The sequence below is a fragment of the Plasmodium gonderi genome (assembly GCF_002157705.1).
Source record: "Plasmodium gonderi DNA, contig: Chr04, whole genome shotgun sequence".
Classification (NCBI taxonomy): Eukaryota; Apicomplexa; class Aconoidasida; order Haemosporida; family Plasmodiidae; genus Plasmodium; species Plasmodium gonderi.
In genome coordinates this window covers 324,590-348,526 of record NW_021628928.1, presented here as the reverse complement: position 1 = coordinate 348,526, position 23,937 = coordinate 324,590, and the positions used below count along the sequence as shown (strand labels likewise).

Genomic DNA, 23,937 nt, shown 5'->3' with positions numbered 1-23,937 from the left:
ACATTCCTCAAGCTGAGTTGAGATGGGCCACCATCTCTAGGATTACATTATGAGAAAACATATTCATTTATATTTATATTTATATGCACTTTTGCACACTTTCAGAGGTACATGAAACGAAGGGTGGTGGGGAGGAGGAGCAGCAGGAGAGAACAAGGCACACCCTCTTTGAAGCATATTTTTCTCGTGTCTTTCTCGTTTGAAGTGTTGACAAGTGAGAAGTATATCCATACACACGTACATGTCTGTGTTCTTTTTGTAAATACACCCGGTTGTGTCACCCTGGGGAAAGTTTCAACCCTTCCTCTTTCCGCTTATTGGCCCATCCGCTCATCTGTCCATTGTCTCCTCGACTCTCCCACGACGCCTTCCCAATGTGCATAGAAATTTTCCTTAAAAATTGTCAATAGATGTGATGCCAAATTGACGCTGGAAAGCTACACAACAGATAACACACAGAATCATAATAAATACCTAGACACAGTCATACATCTCTACCTATTTGTAAAGAAATTATAATAGTTCGTTTGTAAATGATACCTTTTAAAAATCAAGATATCATACATAGTGACCAAATATATTGGTACCTTGTGGCATGAGCTTTTTTTTTTTTTTTCCTTATTCCAACCATCATGTTTACATATGTAAAATCATTCAGTAAGAGTTAATACAGAGAAAAGCAAAACAATTCAACAGATGAATTATTTTCCTATTCAAATATGTTACAACTTTAGTTTTATTTGAAAATATTGCACATCAGTGAGAAGAAAAAAAAAAAAAAAAAAAGGGATTAAAACATTACAAGGATGCATAGAAAATCGCCTTGTTCTCGTTCTTTTGTTAGTTTTTTTTTTTTTTTTTTTTCTATGCACACGGGGTAAGCACAAAAATGTTATCTCTTCGAGGGGTCCTCATTAAAAAAAAAAAAAAAAAAAATAAAGGACTGACTGACTGACGGAAAGAGAGAGAAAAAAAAAAAAAAAAAAAAAAAAAGGGAGTGAAAAATTAAAAGAAAGCAAAAAAAATGCCTTTTTTCTCGTTTTTTTTTTAGATTTTTTTTTTTTTTTTTTTTTATGCAAAAGGGGTAAGCAAAAAAATGTTATCTTTTCGAGGGGTTCTCATTAAAAAAAAAAAAAAAAAAAATAAAGGACTGATTTAAAAAGAAAAAGAGAGAGAAAAAAAAAAAAAAAAAAAAAAAAAAAAAAAAAAAAAAAGAAAAAAAAAAAAAAAAAAAAAAAAAAAAAAAAAAAAAAAAGGGAGGGGAAGGGGGTGTGGATCACAAGGAGACATATGATATGTACGACCTGGAACAACACACCAACAATTTACACAACAGTAAATGCCATTATTCTACTTTGGTCAGAATTAGAATCCATTTCCTTCTTTGGAACTATGACTTGAGGTATACTCCAGTGTGGGTGAAGAGCTCCTGGATAAACAAAAAGTTTTCTATAAAAAATTTGTCGCAATCTATTATTTGGTAGCATTCTTTTAACAGCTAAGTTTAATATCATGGAAGGGTTTCTAGCAAAAACTGTCTTGCATGTTAATATTTTATGACCTTTTGAATGACTTTTTCTTGGAAATTTATATATCTTTGTATCCCAGGTGTGTCCATAAAACTTAACATGAATTGCGTTAACTACTATTACACTACTACTGTTCACTCTATTGGAATTGTAATCAACTCTGTACTTCCCTTGCAACAGCTTGCAGATGCATACACTTAGACTTCCAACGCTTTTGTTATATGCATCAATAACAAACCAATTACCCTTTTCCTTGTCAAACACACTGATTGCATTCTTCGACACATGTTCTTCTGCAAAAATGTCCGTTTTGGGCATGTTCTTCTTCATGAAAGGCGTGCTTTTCCTGCAAATGCCAACAGGGGAAGCAGAACGCAGAAGTTTATGAGTTGGCATATAAATCAGTACATGGGTTTGCATATAAATCAGTACATGGGTTTGCATATAAATCAGTACATGGGTTTGCATATAAATCAGTACACGGGTTTGCATATAAATCAGTACACGGGTTTGCATATAAATCAGTACACGGGTCAGCATATAAATCAACACACGGTTCAGCATATAAATCAACACACGGGTCAGCATATAAATCAACACACGGTTCAGCATATAAATCAACACACGGGTCAGCATATAAATCAACACACGGTTCAGCATATAAATCAACACACGGGTCAGCATATGAACCCGCTTTTGGTGTAGCATGTGCTGCGAGGAGCTACCCACAGTGGGAGAGGCGGAGAGGTTCCCTAAACATTGACACAAGGGAGTTTGCAAATACACACTCAGATGCAAACCACATTTGCATACATGTACATACCATTGTACATTCGAAAATGGGTTTATGTTCTGCTCATGGAAAGAGGCTTTGGGATACCCAGCTAATCTACGCGTACTTAATCCAAGCATCTTTTTTTTAATTCTGAATCCATCGCACAAAAGTGAATCGAAGCAAGGTGAATGGCAGCAAGGTGGATCGAAGCAAGGTAAATTGCAGCTAGGTAAATCGCAGCTAGGTAAATCGCAGCTAGGTAAATCGCAGCTAGGTAAAGGTGTGTACCTGCAGATGTACGCTCATTTACATTTCCTTCATGAAAAGAAAATCCACCGGGAAGGGAAAATGTAAAAAAAAAAAAAAATCCAAGACCTAACAGAAACGGGAAGCAAATTTGAAAATAATGCCATCCTGTAGAAATGTTTCCTCTTTTTTTTTTTCTTTTTGGAAATAGGTAATTTCTGAGGGAAATCACCCTTTTTTGTCGCGTTGATGGCTGGGAGGTGTGGAATCAGTTTTTGCATAAGCGTTTAAAAAAAATTACCCAAAAAATGTAGCTTATTCAGTTGCAGCACTGCACTTTCTAAAGGCACAGTGTTTATTTTTTTTTATTTTTATTTTATTTTATTTTTATTTTATTTTTTTTTTTTTTTTTGTTATTGTTTTCTTTTTTCTGTTTCTTTTTGGATTAGCGAAGTTAGAGTAGAGGTGGTGAACGTGTGTGAACCTCCTAGGCCCTTCTCTACCCTTCCTTACGCTCACGAATGGCAAGAAGGGAGAAGTGGTAGAGAGAAATTGGTCGATGTTGACCTAAGTGTGATAAAAAAAAAAAAAATTAAGACCTCAAAATGGGACACGTAAGAAGGAAAAACAAATAAACCAATAAAATCCAGCACGGCACGTAAGAAGTTAAGCCGATAACAACTCACACGACACATAAGAGCATATTTTGTAAGGACGAGCTGTGGATCAATATAACCACTTTTGCAATGTGAAAAATTGTAAAGAGGAAACAGAGGAAACGTATTTCCCTAGAAATAAGCATCATTTGTTACACGAAGAATTCAGCAGAAATAAAAAGAGGGTCTTATTTTACATTTAAATTGTTACATTATACAAAATTGGGTATTACAAAATTGAAATAAGTAGGGTGCATAAAAGGAAAACCAGAGGGGCAAAAAAAAAGAAAAAGAAAGAAAAAGAACGTCCATATGTACATACACATGTATACATATATATATATATATATGTATATAAGCATGCTGCCGTAACGAAGGAGACTAAACATGAACTTGCAACCCTCTTCACATTTCTGTGCCTGATGAATGTTTGCATGTAATATCTTTTCATGAGAAAAAAAAAGAAAAGAAATGGAGAATTGCCATTTGGAGATGGAAGAATGTTATCTTTATAGGCTAGGTAAGACCGAAAATGACAACTTTACTTTTGATCATGACAGGGTGCAGCATAGTGTAGGAGCAGCTACTTCTCACGAGAGAGAAGATGCCAACATGAATGCAAGACAATGTTGTGGATGCATTAAAGGAACCGATGCGAGGAAGAACGAGACAAAGTTAGATGAACCATTGGGTGAACTGTCTCCCCAAGGGTGTAGGTGCATAAAACAGGGAATCTGCTCGACCCCCATTGACGATTCAGCTGAAAAAAGGAACCAAGTTGGTGGGGAAAATGGCGTGGAGGGAATTGCAAATGAGAGTTACTCACATTATGAACAATCCAAGTGGGGGTTGGAAAAGGAACTTCCAAACGAGACTCAAAACGAGACTCAAAACGAGACTCAAAACGAGATTCAAAACGAGACTCAAAACGAGACTCAAAACGAGATTCAAAACGAGACTCAAAACGAGATTCAAAACGGATTTCCCGATGTGAATATCAACAGTTATAACATGAGAGAAATTACAAGATATCTGCTGTCCGTTGAAAGAGAAGAATTTAATGAGGATTGCAAACGTGAGAAGAGAAATAAATACATACCAGATAATAGCGTCTATGAAAATTCGAATGGCAACACGGAGGAGAGTCTTCCTTCCATGTCAATCGAAAAGAGCGAGACGGATGAAAAAGGACAAAACGAAATGTGCAGCACAAAAGAGTACAACATAAAGTTCAGACAAATTTTCAACTCAATCATAGATCACATGTTTTCCTATCCATATGTGAACTTATTGGAACTCAATTTTCAGAAGGAGAGAGATCAGAAAAAAAAAAAAGAGAGAGAGGTCAAATGTGGTGTGGCTTGGGAGGGGACGTTCTCATGGAGGGGAAGGGTCAACATGGATGGGGAGGATATGAGTGATAAGAGTAACAGGAGTGATCGGAGTGACAGAAGTAGCGTCTGTAGTGGCCCATACAGACAGCGTACCTGCTCCAAAGCGAACAGTACAACAATAGGGAACCTTGTCAAGGGCAATCATGCAAGAGCGTCTAATGAGTATGTTCCAAATCATTATGGCAGACATTCCAAGAGAAGTAACAATTACTACTCTAAATGTATCCGTAATCCAGATCATCAGAAGCGAGGGGGAGAGGCACTGAATCTAAATCACAAAAAACAGGAAATTAATCCACAAACAGATATAGCACAGTACTTCAAGGAGTTAATTTTGGAGAAGAGAAGAAATGAGTCACTTGGAGAAGAGAAAAAAATGTCAGGTCAAAACAAATTTCTTAGTGATGATGCCAAGTGGAACCAGAAAAGAGAATCCATATGTATCGAATCAAGTGTCTATCATGTTAACGACTCATCAATTAAAAAAAAGATGAAGGAGAGAAACAGTAAATTTGGATATTTCCATTCGAATGATTCATTTTTTAATGCGGTTAACATGGAAATTGATGAAAGGAGAAACAAAGTGAAATCAGGTGAAGAATTAAAAAAAGAAAAATCATCTAGCGAAATTGATCAACAGAAGGGAAATATTAAAAAAAAAGACATTCGCAACGCAGATGCTATTAAGAAAAAAATAGAGGAACTTCAGAAAAGAATTTTCTCACGTTTGAATAATTTAAGGAGTAGTTGTCGTGAAGGAAACGGAGCATTACACAATGATATGGAATACTCACAAGAAAGGACGAACAAAAAAGAGAAACTTTTTCACACAATTCCTAAGAGAAGAGATGAAGAAAGTGTGCTCAATGTTTCCAATATTGTAGGAAATTTCCCGCATTCTAATAACCCAAGTTGGAGAAGCAAAGAAGTTTACGTGCATGCACCAGGTGAATTAAAGAACAGCAAAATTAATTGCATGAAAAAAATTTATCGAGGACTTATACCTATTGGGAAAACGACGCTGTTATCATGTTTAAATATCCTTGAGGATTCTCACATTTGGAGTTATGTCATCTTTTCCGATTTTTATTTGTCTCAAATCAAAACAGATTGGCAGGATTTGTCATACTCTGGTTTGACTTACCTGAGAACACCCCCCTCCATTTTGCACAACTTAGAGAAAAAAAAAATACAGGAAAATTTGAAAATGGAAAAAAGTTATTTTTTTTTTACACTCAAAGAATTCACAAGGTATCAGTACAAAATAAATATACTGAATGAGTATGTCCAGATGAAACATCTGAGCATGCAGAACAATGATGAGATAGGTTCCTTCCAATGGGACACTTATAACTATTCATATTTCAACCGCAGAGATGTATATATAAAACGATTCGAATTATTGCATAGAAATTATTTACAATTTTTAAAAGAATTTTATTTAGACGATAAAGCATCCACGGAGCAGCTAAGTTTAACTCACTTGAAATATGAAATTGATGGTATGCATAAATTCCACACAAGTTTGCTGGATTCACGTCGAGGAATAGACATGTCGTCTTCCATTGAGGAATGGGACATGGGTAGAACGCTTCAACCCATTAATCACTTCAGAAATGAATTCATTGCCCTCTCTGAGGGTAGTCTTACCTCAGCTATCATCGACAGCAATAGAGCTAGTAGAAGTAGGCTCGATAGAAGTGGAATCGACAGCCTTTCATTTGATAAGAACCCCGGTTGTGCATATCGGAAGGGGCGTAAGGAGGGTTATAATTCCCACAGTCGAGGTGTCATGGGAATGAAAAAAGTTTTAGAAAACATAAAATCGAGACGTCTTCACAGATGCATAAAAAGCATGAAGAGGATTTTATCCAAAAGGAAAGGCAGCAAAACGGAAAAAATGTTCATGAGGAAAATTAGTAAAATTGTGAAAAGTTTGTGCACAACATGTTCCATTAAATACAAGGTTTTTATATCTCATGAGCTACTTAGGATTTTTGTTAAAATGGAGAGGAGGAGGAGAAGAAGAAGAAGAAGAGGAAGAAGAAGAAGAAGAAGAAAGGGCGGGGATGATCAGTCGAACCAGTCGAGCCAGTCGTGGCAGACGGAGGGGAGAAACGACAGTACCATTATGCAAAGGAAACGAGTAAAAATAATCCTTAGAAGAAAAAAAAAATTCCCAATAAATAAGAAACTTAAGAATCATTTTAAATCGGATGAAAGCTTTGATGGGGTGGAGACCGCTGGAAATCTGCTGGTGGAGAAGTTGAAGAGACACGATCTCTCTGCAGACTCGGTTACTGACCTTTTAAAAGGGTCACCCAATGAGCGACCTGATGAGGTTCCTCACAACTACAACATTTTCATTAAAAAAGAGTCGTTGAAGGAGATGGAAAAGCAAAGTGAGATAAAGAAATGCACAGTCCAAGATAATATAAAAAAAAGAACGTCAAAACGTGTGACTAGAAATAATGAAAACGAGATAGTGAAGAAGAAAAAAAAAGTTTTCCCCGAAAAAATACAAAATGCTGAAGATAGTGTAATGAAAAAGGAGAAAGCAATTTCTAGTAAACATGCACCAAGAATTGAAATTGGAACTGAGAAAGAAGATCGAAAAAAAATAAAAAAACGGTTAAGAGACTATCATAGCAGTAGTTCCCAGGCTACCACATGGTTCAGGAATAGAAAAGAAAAGCGTGTCGATATGAAAGACACACTAAGCGAACAAGTAGATGAAAAGAATCATATTTATTATGTCTATTTAAAAGGACATCTGAATGTATATATGTGCCCGCAAATGAAGGTTCATTTTCAAAGTCGAAATTTATTTTTCAAAAGGAACACAATGGATAGACAGCAATTTGATATGCATTTCGATCGTACATTTTCTCATGTGTTTTTTAATAACATTTTGAAAGGGTGTATAGATGAGATTCAAATTAGAAGGGTTCGCGTTAAAAGGGTTCGCATTAAAAGGGCTCGTTTTAAAAGGGTTTGTTGTGCCTATCCGTTAGATACAGAAACTCAAAGCAGTGGCGACAGCAGTCATGAGCATAGTAAGGGGAAAAGGAGAATGAGAGAAAAATGTCTTGTTAAAAAAGGAAGAAATAAAAAAAGACGAACCTCGAAATGGAAAAGCACTATTTGTAAAGTCAGCAAACTGAAAAAAGACGAGATCGTGGAGTTGTTTAAAATAATGTATCCAAATTTTTATAAGAATTTTTCGAAATTGAATACTTATTCCGTTTTAGGTACATATGGAAATGATCAATTTTTAGCGCATAAACCAGAGATAAGAAATGAGGAAAGAGAAACAGACAGTGAGAAATATGAATTGAATACTTCCAATTATTTGCACAAATTTTTAAACAAATTTGTACGTCTACAAGAGAAAAATATAATGAACTGGGATCCAAAAGACTTTTTTTACACATTTAATCAAAATTTCATTCGTAAAATCATTTACCATTTAAATAAAACTTTGGGCGATTTTTCTTTTATTCACAAATTGTTCGAGGAACATGTACATATGAAATATCTCTATGGAGAAAAACTTACAAACAAATTTACAGATCGTAGAGATGAACAGAATGAACTGGTTAATCATGAAGACAGGTATTACAACATTGTTAAAACGCACTTTGTTCAAGTGATTGTTCCCTTCTGCGAACAAAAAAATCTTTAAATTTGTTCAATCTGCATTTTTTTTTTTTTATACCCTATGCTCCTGCATGTGCGCGAAGTGGAAAGGCTGGTGATGTTGGTTAATGCGTGCCTTCACTCCTTCACTCCTTCACTCCTCCACACTTTTCCTTTTTTTTTTTTTTTTTTTTTTTTTTTTTGGTTTACCTTTGATGAATAACTATTTTTCCATTTGAAATGCGAAGAAGTCGCAGCTCTCCTTTAACAAAATTTTAAAGTGACGTTTTGACATTTGCTTTTTTTTTTTTTTGCCTATTTCCTTTTTCTTTTCTGCTATGATATGTTATGCTACGTGTGGCATATAAAATAATAACGTTTTGTGAAAAACACATTTCGAAAGGGTGAAGTGGGTTGCTTTTCATGGAACGAAAAAATATGAATTAAAGCAGAATAAGAAGGTATCAAAAAAAAAAAAAAAAAAAAAACGGACAAGAAATGGAGTAAAATAAAAAACATCAGTATATGCTGTCCTCTCTGCTACACCCACAAAGCTAATCTCTAATCTACGTGTGCAATGAAATTACAGGTTCGTTATTTCTATTTTTTTATTTTTTTTCGTGTATGTGTGGACATTCAATTGCATCCTCCCAAAAGAGGAGTTTGGCAACGAGGGTGGAACATAACCGAAGAAAACAAAATTGTTAGAAAAAAAAAAAAAAAAAAAAAAAAAAAAAATTGGAAAAAACTCATCCTGACCAATTTCACAATTTGATGTATTTCACGTTATCTCTTATGTCAAAGGGATTCATTTTCTTGTTCATCATTTTCTTCTCGTTCTGTGGAATGACAAAAAAAAAAAAAAAAAAAAAGAAAAAAAAAAAATGTTACAAATAAAATAGAGTAAAAGAAAGAAAAACAAAATTAGAGCAACAGCGAAAACAAAACTAGGTGTATGAGGAGAGATAGAGAAATTGAAGGGAAGCATCAAAAGTACCTTCATGAGAAGCAAATTTTCCTTTTTCAATTTCCTGTTCAGTCTTTGCGCTTCTTTAACGGATTTTTTTCGATCCCTCTTTTCTTCTGGAGTTTCATTTTTCGCACGGGTAACATTTATCTGCAAGAGGTGGAAAGACACACAAATGAATAACCAATATGAAATGGTGAAAAAATATAGCATCTGTCATCCCGACAGCAGTACGCCTTCGCTGTAGTCAACACAAATCATATACAAAGAGGGTGTATAAGTACACCTTTGGAACCACTATTTCAGGTGATTAGGGAGTGGGAGTCTAAATTTTAATCCAATTTTCTCTGTCTAACGAAGATACTTACCTTTTCAAGAACTAAGTAATTCTCCAACTTAATCGATTCAGCATTTTTCTCATTCTCCTTTCTCTTGCATGTGTTGGTACTGCTGAGGATGTTATTCATCTTTGGTGGACAAGAGGAAGTAGTAATTTTCTTTGGTATAATTAACTTGTAGGGATGATTTGTCGTATTAGTCTTTGTTGTTAGAATTGTTTCACAATCGTATGAAAACGATGATGCTGTGGATGCAATGGAGGAAAGTTCCCCAGGATCACCTGAAAAGGAGTTTATGCAATGCATTTCATTTTCTTCCTCTTTCTGTAAATTCAAAATTTGCAGTATTTTGTTCTTATCCTCTGGATGCACATTGACAAATACATTATTTGTATCATTTCCCCTACAATTTTGTTGTTTCTTTTTGCGTTTCTTCTTTGTAACCAGGTTTTTTATTTCATTCAGATTTCTGCTCTTTACTTTTTCCATCTCCAGTTCGACAAGGTCGCTAAGTTTAAGTGCATTCAAATCATTATCCCCTTTTTTTAATACATCTAGGTTTATGTTCTCAGATGTGTGATTTCTCAAATTTGCCCCTTCGTCAAAGATAACACGTCCATTTATCTTCTCTACTGCATTATGGGGGTCGCACCTGTCGCTGTATTTTCTGTTCGATTGAGACAACGTAGCTCCTTCGTCTGCTCCTTCGTCTGTTCCTTCCACACTGATAGACGCACCTGTGGACATATCTCCATCCTCAATCTCTCCGAGTTCCGTTAAATGCTCCGAATTAATAATCATATGACCAGTATTGACATCACTTCTGATACCACTAAATGGTAAAAATGAGTTGGAATCGCCCCAAATAATTTCCTCTGACACATCCAAGTTGTCAATGGTACTCACATCCTGTGCTTCAAAAACAAAATTATCATTTAATTCTTCATAATTCTCAGAATCGAAAGTTTTAAATAACTCTCTTTCTTCTTCACTTGTCGGTTTAACCTCAAAAAATTTATTTTCACTATTAGGTTTTATCTCCACAAAATTCTGACTTATCGTTTTTAAATGTTGTTCATAGTCATATCCATCATTCGGGAAATAACAATCTCCATCCAGATAAGCCAAAGGATCATCATCCCCCTTTTCCCTTTTTCCATTTTTTTTTGTCTCTTTTTTATTATTCTTTTTTTTTTTTTTCCTCTTTGGTTTTTTTATACTATCATTTTTTATATCCTTTACATGATTATCATATTTATTTTCCCCTTGTTTCTTAATACTTCTATCCATTTCATCATCATGTGATTCCTTAGGATCTTTCAATTGTACATCTTCCAAAATGATAATACATTTTTTTTCTTTGTTTGTCTTTGTAACGCACGATGGAGGGGCAAAATTATTATTTTTTCCACCGAAAATTTCTCTAATGAGTATTTTTTTTTCACTTTCACTTAACTTTTCTTTAATGCCAAAATCGAGAGGGTTGAAACTTCTCATCAGCACTGACAGTTCCCCCTCATCCAAATCCTTTGTATATTCTTCTTCGCCACAAAATGTTTCATTAAATTCGTGCTTCTCATTTTCTCTAATTTCCCCTACTACGAGGGGATCTCGGAACGTCACTTTTTTCACTTGACATCCTCCCTTCCCCTTACGACGTCTCTCCCCAGCTGCTCCTGCTAACGCTGGTTCTAACGCAGGTGCTGGCGCCGCTTCTCCAACTGGTTCTCCTCCTGCTTCTTCTACTCCTGTTGCTTCTCCTCCTTTCATGGTCCTTTGAGTGGAACTAATGTGATGTAATGCCTTAACAGGTAAATTTTACCTTTCAAATGAAATGAAAACAAAAAGCGGAAAAGTTCTTGTTTGCCTCCTCAACAGATTCCTTCAGAGTTCCAGATAAATGCACATACCTTGTATATATATATATATATACAAGCATATATATATATAGATATACTAATATTGAGCGGGGTGCATAAATACGTAGGAACACAGTCATACGTACATTCCTGTTGTTATATACATGCGTCCTTTATAAAAATGCTTTCTTTTAACTCAACCTTTTTCTACAAGTGTATTCAGCCCCAATATACACTACGGGTAAAGGAAAGTAAGTACCTTATTTCGCGCTTACTTGGTAGATGAAAAAAAAAAAAAACTATTTTTAACCTTACAAAATGAGGAAAACAAAATATTTAAAAATATATAACATAATATATGTTATAATATGTATAACCCTAGTCTGCAAATTTGCTACTTTCAAAAAAATGTAGCAAGGGTAGAGACTCCTTAACTTTCACATCAAATGATCTTCTTCTGTAAAGAGGCAAAAAAAAAAAAAAAAAAAAAAAAAAAAAAAAAATCTCACTCGTGTTTGCTTGTAATGTAAACGTTGCTTAATTTTTTTTTTTTTTTTTTTTTTTACAATTCTTCGTGAAAAAGTAACCAGCCTGACAAAGAGCCATAGTTTGGTATCATTTATCAAAAAAATAAATGCATCACTGGAAACGTTGCCAGGACGATAGGGGACGGTAAAAATATGGATAATATATTAAAGAGTTTTTAAATTTTGAAAAACCCTCAATATGGCCCTTTTTAAATGCTCTTTACGTACACCGGTGCTGCATCGGAAATTTTGTTTATATGGATATGAATACATATGTACCTGTTCATCTGTTCATCTGTTCATCTGTTTATTTTTATATATTCATTTATTTTGTATTTTCTTTTTTTTCAACATGATGCCAGAAAAGTGATCTAAAAGAATATTCTTAAGTTATCTAACTTTTCTGACATCATGTTCAAAAAAAAGAAAATACAAATAAGCATAAACGTGTGGTCAGCAGCTGCAACAAAATCTTGCATCGAATATAAGTTATAAAATCCTACCAACGTATCATTTTCCCATCCCACTTTGCGATATTTTGAAGAGAGACATATCTATTCATATTAACCAATCCTATTTTTACTGCTACCGCAGTATAATTGTGAGAAAAAGAAACAAAAAAAAAAAAAAAAAAAAATTATTACAAATCGTATTTCTTTTCTGATTTTCTTGCATTAAAATGTACAATTCGTGCATAACTTTTTTGCAACTTTTTATACACATTGCAGGTGTTACCCCTATATATGTAGTGATTATAGACCCCGCCCCTCAGAAGACTTGTTCAGTGCTATAAATTCTTAAATAGATATATACTTCTGTTTGTATATGTATGCACATGGGATATCTTCAAGATAGCACCGTTTGGCACGACCCCGAAGGTGTCGGAGCATCAACACAAGTAAAATGATTTCTAAAGAGTACACATGGAAATAAGTGCATGAGAAAAGAAAAGGTCTTATGATATCTTATGCTAAAATTAAAGATTTTGCTTTGGTATATATACGTGTCTGAGCGCACTGAAGCAATAAATTAGGAGAATAAGTTTTACTCTCTTCATGAGGTGTGTCGTTCAAATATATACATAATATAATGCACTTAACGGATTGTTTTCATTTTAATTTTCATTGAATGTATTCCAAATTATTACCTTTTTTTTGAAAATTATGAATCTGTGGGGAAGGATGATCATTCGGCTTCTTGGGCAAAGGAATAGCATGAATAAATATTTTCTCCTTAGTGGGAAAAAGGCATCATTTTCCTTTCACTTGCAAAAAAAAAGGGATACCATAAAAGAAACAGAAGAATCCTATAACTTTGAAGATGCTTTGATTAGACGTATTTCAAAAATGAACAATACAGCGTTGGCACATACTTGCGAAAATACTAACAAAAGGAGAATTAACAACCCTTATATTTGGGAATTAGTTCACGATAGAATAAAAGTTATAAGAAATTCATTTAGCTTAAATGAGGTAGTTGTAATGTTCCATGCCTACTGTAATAGCACATCATATGATCCAAAATTCACACATTTGATAAACTTATTCTGGGATATATTAGAAAATAAATTAGGGGGTCTAGATTATTTATCATATATAGCTTTATACTTTTGTGCAGAAAAAACAAAAGATGAAAAAAAAATGGAAGAAATTAGCACACTGCTTCAAAAATTGCTATTAAATAATGACATTGCAAAAATGAAGATTACTGAAAAGGGACTAAGTATTATTTTAAAAACCTTTTGTTATAATAATAAAAAAGAAATTGGAAACAAACATGTCAAAATTGTTGGGGAACTTATGCAAAAAGTTGATGTAAAGGAAGTGGGGAATATCATGTTATGTTTGTTTTTTTTTTTTAAACATGATGTATTTGATGAGTCTTTCGTTGCAATTTTAAAAAAAGTCCAGTACTTGTTAATTTTTAAGCAAATAAATCCGCATGTTGTTTTGAAATGCTTAAGAGTTACATCCAAACTTAGTAATAATGATATCGCTCTGCAGGAAGTTAGAAATACTCTATGCATTGCTACATTAGCTCATTATATAACTAGTGGTGTTTAGAAAATTCCAGAATGATTTATTTGTGGTATATTCTTATGGTGTGTGTGTGTGTTTGGATGGATGGGGAAGGGCAGGGAAGGGAGGTACTTCCGCACGTGTTCATCACGTGGTGTAGTTTTGTCATATATTTTTATTTGTATTGTTTCATTCATTTGTTTTCCTGTACTAATTTTTTTTTTTTTTTTTTTTTTTTGTTGTTTTTCCACCTGTTTATTTATCACATATTGTGTACATGTGTACACATGTACGTTTTTCCAACCTTGCTCGGAAAACTTTTGAATTATTTTTGTGGCTACCCTGAGGAGCCAAACCATATTATGTATGTTCTTTTATCACCACACCACATGCATGCTTAGAAAAAAATGTGTTTATGCAAATTCATATAAACAGCACATGATGTGTTAACACAAAAAAAGGGCATTGTTTTCGTTGCCAATCCGTGGTGAACATATTTATTAGATAATTGTCTGACTCCAATTGCTTACACACACATAGGTGTATGTAAAAGGAAGATTCTGATATCCAACAAGCGCAAGAGGGCGGAGAGAGAGACAATGAGAGAACGGTATGGAACGGAGAAAATATGTGCAAATTTTAGTAATCAAAGGTTGGGAGTCAGTTCACTCGAATTTGCTTTGCTTGAATTTGTTTTTCCCTTTTTTTCTTTTCTTTTATTTTTTCTTTTTTTAAATTGCCACTTCCGTTTCCTTTTTTCCCCAACCTCAAATCGCACGTTATTTCTTACACAATATACAACAGATTACAACTGTCCAACAGAGGAAAAAAATAATAAAAAGTAACACACCCTCTATTTTTATTTATTTTAAAAATATATTTATTCACACATAATGCGATGAAAAGGTCTGTACTTCAGTATTGTAAAATTTTTCGTTATGAACGGGTTAATAAAAAAAAAAAAAAAAAAAAAAAAAAAGCGGAAAAACAGTAGAAAAAAAAATGAAGTTGTCATAATAGCTACATTTTTTTTTTTTTTTTTTTTTTTTTTTTTTTTTTTTTGCACACATTTTTCTTGCTAGCTCCAGTTCATGCTCCTTTTTCCCCAAAAGTTGTGCCTCTATCGTTTAATTTAAAACAGTTGTTTTTTGTGTGTATATGTTTTGCAAATGATATTATATAAAACCGCAAAAAAAAAAAAAAAAAAAAATAGAATAAATAAATAAATAATATACTCCCCAATCCACACTTATTCAAAAGTTACCTTTTTAAAATTACCATCGCCATTTGCTAATGAACGATCTTACAAGGGTTATTAAAGGCTGTGTGTGTGGTTTATTTTCATATTTGGTTTGTTGCATATTTTAATCCATAATGTGATGTATGTTTTTACTTTATTTTATTTTTTTACCTATAACTGTTATGAACAGCTGCTATGAACAACTTTTTTTTTTTTTTTTTTTTTTTCATTTTAGTCAGCTATAAACATTAATTATGTAGAAGTTATTGTAATTTTTTTCCTTTTCATCAATACAACCGAGTTTCCTTTTCCTAACAAATTCGCTTTAAATGCTCCGTTGTCGTGGACAGACACATCCAACTTTTTGGAAAAAATGCAACGTAGAATTTTTTAGGACTTTTCATTTCCCAAAAATATGTTTATATATGTATACCCTACCTGTGTACTTGTGTATATATTTTTCACGTTTACTTTTGTGGTATATATTATACAAGGTCCACTCGGCTTGGGTTGCGTAAAGAATGTCGTTTGTTTTCATAAATGTGTACATATACATATAATCATATTTTTGTTTTCTTTTTGGGAGATATCGCTTTTTAAATAGCATTATATATAAGCATCCAAAAAATGTATTAAGTTTTGATGCGTCTCTGTGAGCTGTTCGAGGTTCTACGAATTGTTGTAAATTGCTTAAAACAGAGACGTGAATTATGTTAAAATAACCTGTACATATTTATAAACACAAATTCCCTTTTAATACAATTAGTAAAAAATTGCTGCTTTTGCTTTTTTTTTTTTTTTTTCAATGTGTTGACGGTGCATATATTTGCTTCACCGTTTCTTTTTCTTTCTTTTTTTTTTCTTTTTTTGCACCAGTTGATGTTTTTAATTTGTTTTATTTTCTATCCTGCTTCTTCATTTAAATATATATATATATATATTCAAAACCCTTCACCTAACATGTCTAACAAGAAATTGAGTATTAATTCTAATTAATTTTTTTATATTTACTCTTGCAAAGGTGTTAATTTTTTTTTTTTTTATGTTTTCCAACAAAAATGTATTTTTTATTATTTTAACTTTTTTATTTTTATGTGGACATCCTGTCTATTGTTATGCATTCCCACGCTTGCTTCAATTGTATTCTCCTGCAAGAATTCTACATATGTTCAATTGAGCATAAATTAGAGACCATATATTGAGGTAGTATTTGCAGTTATATACTACCATACTACCACATTCTCCGAACTTCCTACACACATCCTCGTGTTACTGCGTGATAATGAGTAGTTATGTTTAGATGACATACTACATAACACACCACATAACATACCACATAACACAACACACATTATATACACCTATGTAGATCCATATACGTACCCTTTTATTGTGTATACTGCACTTCCGAAAAAATGATTATCCGTATTATGTGCAACTATATTTTCTCTAGTAAGAGCTTTTATAACTTGTTGAAAGAATGAACCGAGGAAAGAACAAAATTAAGGTACACGCATCCAAAGCAACTTAAACAGAAAGTTATTTATGTGTTTTTTATATTTGGTGGGTAAACCTTTTTCGTATAGGTCCCAAAAAGCTGTCGAGATTCATATAAAAGACGGGTTTGTCAGTTGAATGATAATATTTCAGAGTTTATCCTGAATTTACTTGTCAACCATACGTGATACGTTTAAGCGTTTTATTATTTTATTTTTTTTTTTTTTTTTGTTTTTGATTTCCTTTATTTTTATTTTTACACACAAGACACCCTATTCAGTTCACTTCTTTTTTAAACGACCGATAACTGCACTTTAATTTTCATGATATTTCACACAAGCACACACTCCTGACGTTGAACACATACTTCATTTTACACCATCGAGCTTTCAAATGGATAAGCATGAGACTGTAAAGGATCTAAAAGTTTTTTCCCCAAATATTGACGAACACAAAGCATATGTAAATAAGCATACTGATAATAGAGATGATAGAAAGGGAGCAATTAAAAAAAAATACATAACAAATGAAGACTTAACAGATGAACACGTAACAAATGAACACATAACAAATGAACACATAACAAATGAACACATAACAAATAAATGTATGAAAAATAAATATTTACAATTATTAAATCATACCATGAATACACGTAGTTGTGAATCGATGTACAATGGAAATTTTCATCACTTTAATTTGGATTACTGTTCATCATCAAAGGAGGAAGAGGAGGAGTTAAGTCCAAGTATTCGCAATGAAAATATGGAAGAATCTTCCATGAAGTTTAAAAATTTGGAAAATTACGATGAGATAAATAAATTAGACGATTTAAAAAATAGATCAGAGATTGTAAGATATTACAATAATGCAGCTGCTGATTCTGACATTTCGATCGAGTATCTTATTCCGAATAGGAAAGTATGCGGAATCCAAAATGGGTACAAAAAGAGGTGCCAAAAATGGAACAAAAAAGGAAAGGAAAAAATTAATTTTGTTAGCTTTTACAAATATAACAATTTAGTAAATAGAAATGAATCTACAACCATTTTAGATTCCACAACTCCTTCAGTGAGTAGCAAAACAGGTAGTAATTATGCACATCGTGAAGTTAAGTTGAATCTGAATTCTCTTATATGGAAAAAAATGATGAAGAAAAATTATAACACACAAGAGGACAGCAGTACTGTTTTTTCATTCGCGAGAAAAAGATCCAATGTCCCTTCGAGTGAAGATACAGAATCGTGTAAATTGTATACGGAGGATGTATTAAATAAATGTAAGAATTATAGAGTTATAAATAGCACGAGGAGAAAAGATGCACGAAATGAAGTAGATAACTGCGAAACCAAATTGAGGAAGCCCCAAATTGATCAAGTGAAGAGAAGAGATTCTGAAGAAAGTTCCATTATAAATTGTTTCTTAAAAGAATGTTCTGGAAAAAAGGCCATTATTAGTAGTTTCTTGGAAAATAATGTGAATGGAAAAGAGGTAAGGAACAAGAACAATTACCATCACGGCGGTTGTGACTCCACCAATTCTCAAAATCCAAATGGACAAAGGAATTCGGAGAAAATATCTCCTTGTTGTTACCTTGAAAAATTGGACAATGATGAAGGTAGTAATAGTTATAAAGGTGACGATAATGGTATTGATATTAATATTGATAATAATAGTGATAGTGACAGCGATAGCGATATTAATAGTGACATTAATATTGATAAAGATATTGATAAAGATATTGATAAAAATATTGATAAAAATATTGATAATAATAGTGATAATAATAGTGATAATAATAGTGATAATAGCAATGAGAACAGTAATGAAAGTAATAATGAGGGGAATAATGATAGCGTCCCTCGTGAAGGTAGAAACTGTAGCAAACTGTTCAAATGTTGCGTTAAAATTTTCAGAAACGATTCATGTAATTTCGATTGTAGTGAAATAACTGGGAATAATGGAAGTCCAGTAGGAAGGAGAAACATTTCTCTTCTTGACTCAATCAGTCAATATTTTAACGTTAATGATAATAAAAATTGTGTATTCTTTGAGAATCAGAAGGATAATACAACACTTGTAGATCGAAATTCACCCATTACTTATGAACCTGTATCCATTTTAAAAAGCATAGGAAAGAACAAAATCAGTATCAAAAGGAATGATTCACACAGAATTCACATCAACGATCGTGATAAGTTAAGTGAAGGTGATGTTGGAAAGAGGAGACGAGATAGAAGTATCAGAAGTGACACACGGAAAGGTAGAAGTGTAAGTGTGCATAAATCTCATATGTATGCAAAGGACATGTTTGTGTGTCAACAAGAAGAATATATTTTAAATTTGGAAAGGAAAAGTCTTCATGGAAATAACAACACTTCGAAAAAGACACATAGCGATTCAAAACTTTCTTCTTACAAAAAATTGGAGATTATTTTATTGAACAATGGTCGTAAAAATGGTAGTGCTGATAATTTAACTAAATCTATAAGGAAAAGTTGTGTTATGGAAAAGAAAAAGAAAAAGACGAAAAGTAAAAGTCAAAAAAGTGATGAAGAATTGATGCAATTATATGACGATATCAAATGTTTCTATAAGTGGAAGCACAAAAGGGGAAAGAAAGAAAGAGGAAAGGAAAAAAAAAAAAAAAAAAAAAAAAAAAATGAAAACGCTAACTCGTATAAAAATTTTCAATTTTTAAATAACATTAAAAAAAAGTCCGTCTTTAGCTACAAAGAATTCATAGAATCCAATTCGTCTGGTACTGCATCAAAGGAGATATTTGAAAATGATGAAATCGATTATATGAATGAGAAAAAAAATGTTAATCCTATTAGTAATTCCCCAAACGATGAAAATCAGGTTGGTGGTGAGAACCCCAAATATGATGCTGTTGCTGCTGCTACTGATGATGACAGTAACACCGATGGCAGAAGCAAGCTAATGAAAAATATCCAATTGCAAAAAAAATCGAAGACACATCCTTCGATTGATAGTCAAAAAATGAGCAAAGGATCTTCCTTTCCCATCATAAAAGAAGATGATTTTTATTTTTCCACTTTAAAAAGGAATAGAAGTTTGGACGAAGTGTTAACATGTTATACGATTAATTGTGATTCTATGTTTTGTTCGAAGCCAAATTTCAGTAAGGGGTGTAATGAATGCTACCATTGCAATGACGGGAAATTATTTGTTAACACCATGGAATGCAATACGAGAAAGGGTTTTGGAAGTGACGGAGAAGAAGATGAGGAGATGAAGAAGATGGAAGAGATGAAGAAGATGGAGGAGATGAAGAAGATGGAGGAGATGAAGAAGATGGAAGAGATGAAGAAGATGGAGGAGATGAAGAAGATGGAGGAGATGAAGAAGATGGAAGAGATGAAGAAGATGGAAGAGATGGAGGAGATGAAGAATAAACAGGAAAATAGTAAGGTAGTAATGGACAAACATTGCACCAATTCTTCACAAAGAGAGAAAAATGATTCCCAGTTATTTTCCTTCAGCGAATGTACAAAGTGCAATAATAGGAGTATACAACAAAATGGAAACTCTGATGATAATTTTTACCATTCCCTCATTAGCTATCGCCCAAATAGAGTAAATCCAAACATGTTTCTCAAAGAGGTAGGAAATAAACAGTGGAAAAAGATTAACATGAATGATAAAACATTTAGGAGAAAGAACCAAATTCATCACCATCCACTCCAAAGTGATGAAATCCATTGCACTCACAGTGGGAGAGATAATAACACATATCACGTTCGTAATTATGAAGTTCAGATAAATACACCAAATGTATGTCCTGAGGTCAGAGGAGGGAATAACCATGATAGAACTTTTCTGAGTGTGAGGAAATGTGTGCAAAGGGGGGTGAGAAATCGGAAAATATTAAATATAAGGAAGAATGTGAAGAAAGGAAAGAATGAAACAGGTTCGAAGAGTGGAAAGAATGAGACGGGTTTGAAGAGTGGGAAGAATGAGATGGCTATGAATAAATGGAAAAATAAGAAGGGAAAGATAAGAAAAGTAATGAACAATTTGAGTCTGGAAAACAAGGGAACAAATGATGTGCATGAAGGAAAGGCTGGAAACCCGTTGTGTACGAACATTTGTATATCTAGGAGAGAATATGATGAAGAGAAAAAATGTTTGGGGTGTGAAGAAGGGACAGATGTGGAAGGATTTAATAAGTATCGTTCAGCACCAATTGACGGTTTAGCTTATCATACTTGTTGGGAGAAAAATGCAATAGAAGAGGTAAGAAGCGAAATCTGCAATGAAGAAGAAGAAGAGAAAGACAAGTGTATGAAAGAGATGCAAAATAGAATCAATGAATCTGATGAAGGAGAAGGTTACATGTATGGGAGAAGGAATTCATCCCACACAGAAGAGGAACATTTACACAGAGGAGAGAAGAACAAGTGTAGTAACTCCTTGTGTGAGATAAAATACCATGGTTGTTTTCACCAAGATTGTAAATATTATAATAATATGTATTACATTATCGGATTAATATATTATGGAGAAAAATCTCAAGTATACAAATGCATTAATATGGTTAACAAGAAACCATATGCAATGAAAGTCATTTTGAAAGAAGAAAATGATTATTCAATGAACAATGTTTTTGAAAAATATCTTTTTTTAAAAAACAATCCTCATAGGAATATTATATCTATATATGATATTTTTAGTCAAGATAATTATAATTGTATAATAATGGAATTTTGTGAAGGTTGCACTTTATTAGATTATTTTATGTCCCTTGTACCAGGTTCCTTAGATGTGTATGAGATAAAAAAAATAATGAAGAACCTACTTATAGCTTTAGATTTCTTGCACTCTAATAATTTTATACACAGAGATATAAAATTTGAAAATATTATGTTTAAACGAAAAAGAAAACGAAATTATGAGTATGAACAATTTTGTTCCTCTCCATTAGAAAGTACAGGATTATTACTATCCATGGGGAAAAGAGATATACACAATGATGTGGATATTACGAACAATAAGAACCAAGGATCTCCATTCTTAGTTCCTTTCTCGAAGGACTCCTCTGATATGACATACCATTCTGTGTCACGAGCTCTTGTTGGATCTATCCATGAACAACACAAGGGTAAAGAGAGAATGGCAGAATCTAATTCTAACATTGCACTGAATAGAACTTCCTATGGTTATGACTTTTACAATGGAGGAACCTCCAGTGAGAAGACAATTCCACGTGGATCAATCCTGACAGAATCGATTTCTTGTGCTTCCATTTCCAGCAGAAACTGCTCAAATGGATTCATTTCCCACGATAGCTTCTCAAATGGGATATTTTCCCACGGCAGATGCTCAAATGGATTCATTTCCCACGACAGCTACTCAAATGGATTCATTTCCCACGACAGCTACTCAAATGGATTCATTTCCCACGATAGCTACTCAAATGGATGCATCTCCCACGATAGCTGTTCTAATGAGATCTCCTCAAGGGGCTTCTCAAGATTAAACCACAAGAACTATCCTCTATCTTATGATGGAAAATTAGCGGATAGATATCTGCCAACGATGGTTTCAGTTCATTCAAATGGAACACATACATCTATCAGTTCAAATGGAAGAGTGAAACAGTATCCTATACGGGCTAATTCATTTCATTCACATTACTTCAGCAACCAAGACCACTCCTATAGTGTGACGGAAAAGAGAAAGGATTTGTGCCAAATAGATATTAGAGAAAAATATTTGGATGGTGCTACATTCATTAATAAAAGATACAGAACATTGTACAATGGAAGGAAGAAGAATGTTTCTCTCGTGAGACTTCACACAAATGAAGGAATCAAGTGTTCATCGCTGAAAGAAATAAAAAAACATTATATTAAAAAGAAAAGAAGAAAAAAAATAGGGAATTCTTATAGTGATATATGTTTAATCGACATGGATATGATGGAGAAGGTGGTGTCTAATAAATTTAACAAAAGTAGAAAATCGAAATTCATATGTGGAACCGCCCCTTATATGTCTCCAGAATCTTTAGATGGGGTCATATCAACAGGTAATGACATCTGGGCATGTGGTGTTATTTTGTATGCATTAATGGATGGTCGTTTCCCATTCAAAATTAATAGCAACATGCCAATTCACTTAAAAAAGAAAGTGCTAATTCACACGAAGCCCAATTTCGATCCCTTCATTTGGAAAGACAACCCAGATGTATTAGACTTATGCTTGAAACTTTTGGATCCAAATCCACACACGAGAATACAAAATGCTAGAGAGGCATTAATTCACTATTGCTTTGCAGACATTGGTTAATGCTGTTCCCAAGGCAGGCAGTTGCGAACCCCCCACACTTATTTCGTTCAGCTATGCTTATATGAATAGTTTCTGTTTCTGTTTATGTTTCTGTTTATGTTTGTTTTTTTGTTTTTTTTTTTCGTTCGCGTCACCATGAACCTATTACTTCATGTATACGTGAATTTTTTCCCATAATAATTTCTGATCATTTCTGACAACTTCTGACCATTTCTGAGCCACACCAAGGGGGCAGGGGAAGAGTGTTCATGATTATTTGTTTTCCCCAGTATTCTATTATGTCTATTTTTGTTTATCTTTCCTCTAGTTTTCACAAATGTCTAACTCCCATAATTAAATATTTTTTTTTTTTCTTTCATTCTCTGGTTTCTAAGCAAAATAGACCTTCATTAGAGTTACTACAAAGAGAATTCGTAACGTGTTCACCTCTGCTCTGTCCAAGCGCGTTCAATTTGATCGGATAGTAAAAATCACTCAAAAGGTTTATGTACGAGTAAACATATATATATATATATATATATATATATATATATATACACATTTTGCGCCACTTCTTAACTGTTGGATTTCCCCCCTTTTTTTTTTTCAATAAAAGAACAAATGATGCTGAAACATCGAGCATACTCTGCACAAGAGACGCAAAAATAACATCTTTGCTTTTTAAAAATGGAACAAGTGTTCATAGATATACATTTGCATCATGTGGAAATATCCATTGTATGCATATATTCCGTTGAAAATTGTCCAAGTTTTCATTTAAATAGGAGAAGGAATTTCATCAAAATGAAAACCGAAAATATATACGATTATGTGTACTTGTATATATTTTTAGATACATAGGAACAAAATTTTCTCTTTTTTTACAAATTGGAGGGGAAAAAAAGAAAAAATAAGAATAATTTGTATGTATCCCTAACGGGGATGGTAATCAACTAAGGTT

General features: G+C 33.2%; 5 protein-coding genes across 5 annotated transcripts; 3 read left to right on the top strand and 2 right to left on the bottom strand.

The window, feature by feature from the left end:
• Positions 1–1,325: 1,325 nt before the first annotated feature.
• Positions 1,326–2,441, bottom strand: PGO_040670 (50S ribosomal protein L13; the record flags this gene model as incomplete). Its single annotated transcript, XM_028686255.1, has 2 exons — positions 1,326–1,875; positions 2,353–2,441. The coding sequence occupies 2 exons, from the start codon at positions 2,439–2,441 to the stop codon at positions 1,326–1,328; spliced, it is 639 nt and encodes a 212-aa protein (XP_028542056.1).
• Positions 2,442–3,677: 1,236 nt separating this feature from the next.
• PGO_040660 (hypothetical protein) lies at positions 3,678–8,285 on the top strand (the record flags this gene model as incomplete). The annotated part of the gene is made up of 1 exon (XM_028686254.1): positions 3,678–8,285. The coding sequence occupies one exon, from the start codon at positions 3,678–3,680 to the stop codon at positions 8,283–8,285; it is 4,608 nt and encodes a 1,535-aa protein (XP_028542055.1).
• Positions 8,286–9,003: 718 nt separating this feature from the next.
• On the bottom strand, positions 9,004–11,314 carry PGO_040650 (hypothetical protein, conserved; the record flags this gene model as incomplete). The annotated part of the gene is made up of 3 exons (XM_028686253.1): positions 9,004–9,078; positions 9,237–9,356; positions 9,575–11,314. 3 exons carry the CDS (start codon positions 11,312–11,314, stop codon positions 9,004–9,006), a joined length of 1,935 nt encoding a protein of 644 aa, XP_028542054.1.
• A 1,779-nt stretch (positions 11,315–13,093) lies between these two features.
• PGO_040640 (hypothetical protein, conserved) lies at positions 13,094–13,993 on the top strand (the record flags this gene model as incomplete). The annotated part of the gene is made up of 1 exon (XM_028686252.1): positions 13,094–13,993. The coding sequence occupies one exon, from the start codon at positions 13,094–13,096 to the stop codon at positions 13,991–13,993; it is 900 nt and encodes a 299-aa protein (XP_028542053.1).
• Positions 13,994–17,078: 3,085 nt separating this feature from the next.
• Positions 17,079–22,997, top strand: PGO_040630 (calcium-dependent protein kinase 4; the record flags this gene model as incomplete). Its single annotated transcript, XM_028686251.1, has 1 exon — positions 17,079–22,997. One exon carries the CDS (start codon positions 17,079–17,081, stop codon positions 22,995–22,997), a length of 5,919 nt encoding a protein of 1,972 aa, XP_028542052.1.
• Between the last annotated feature and the right edge of the window lie 940 nt (positions 22,998–23,937).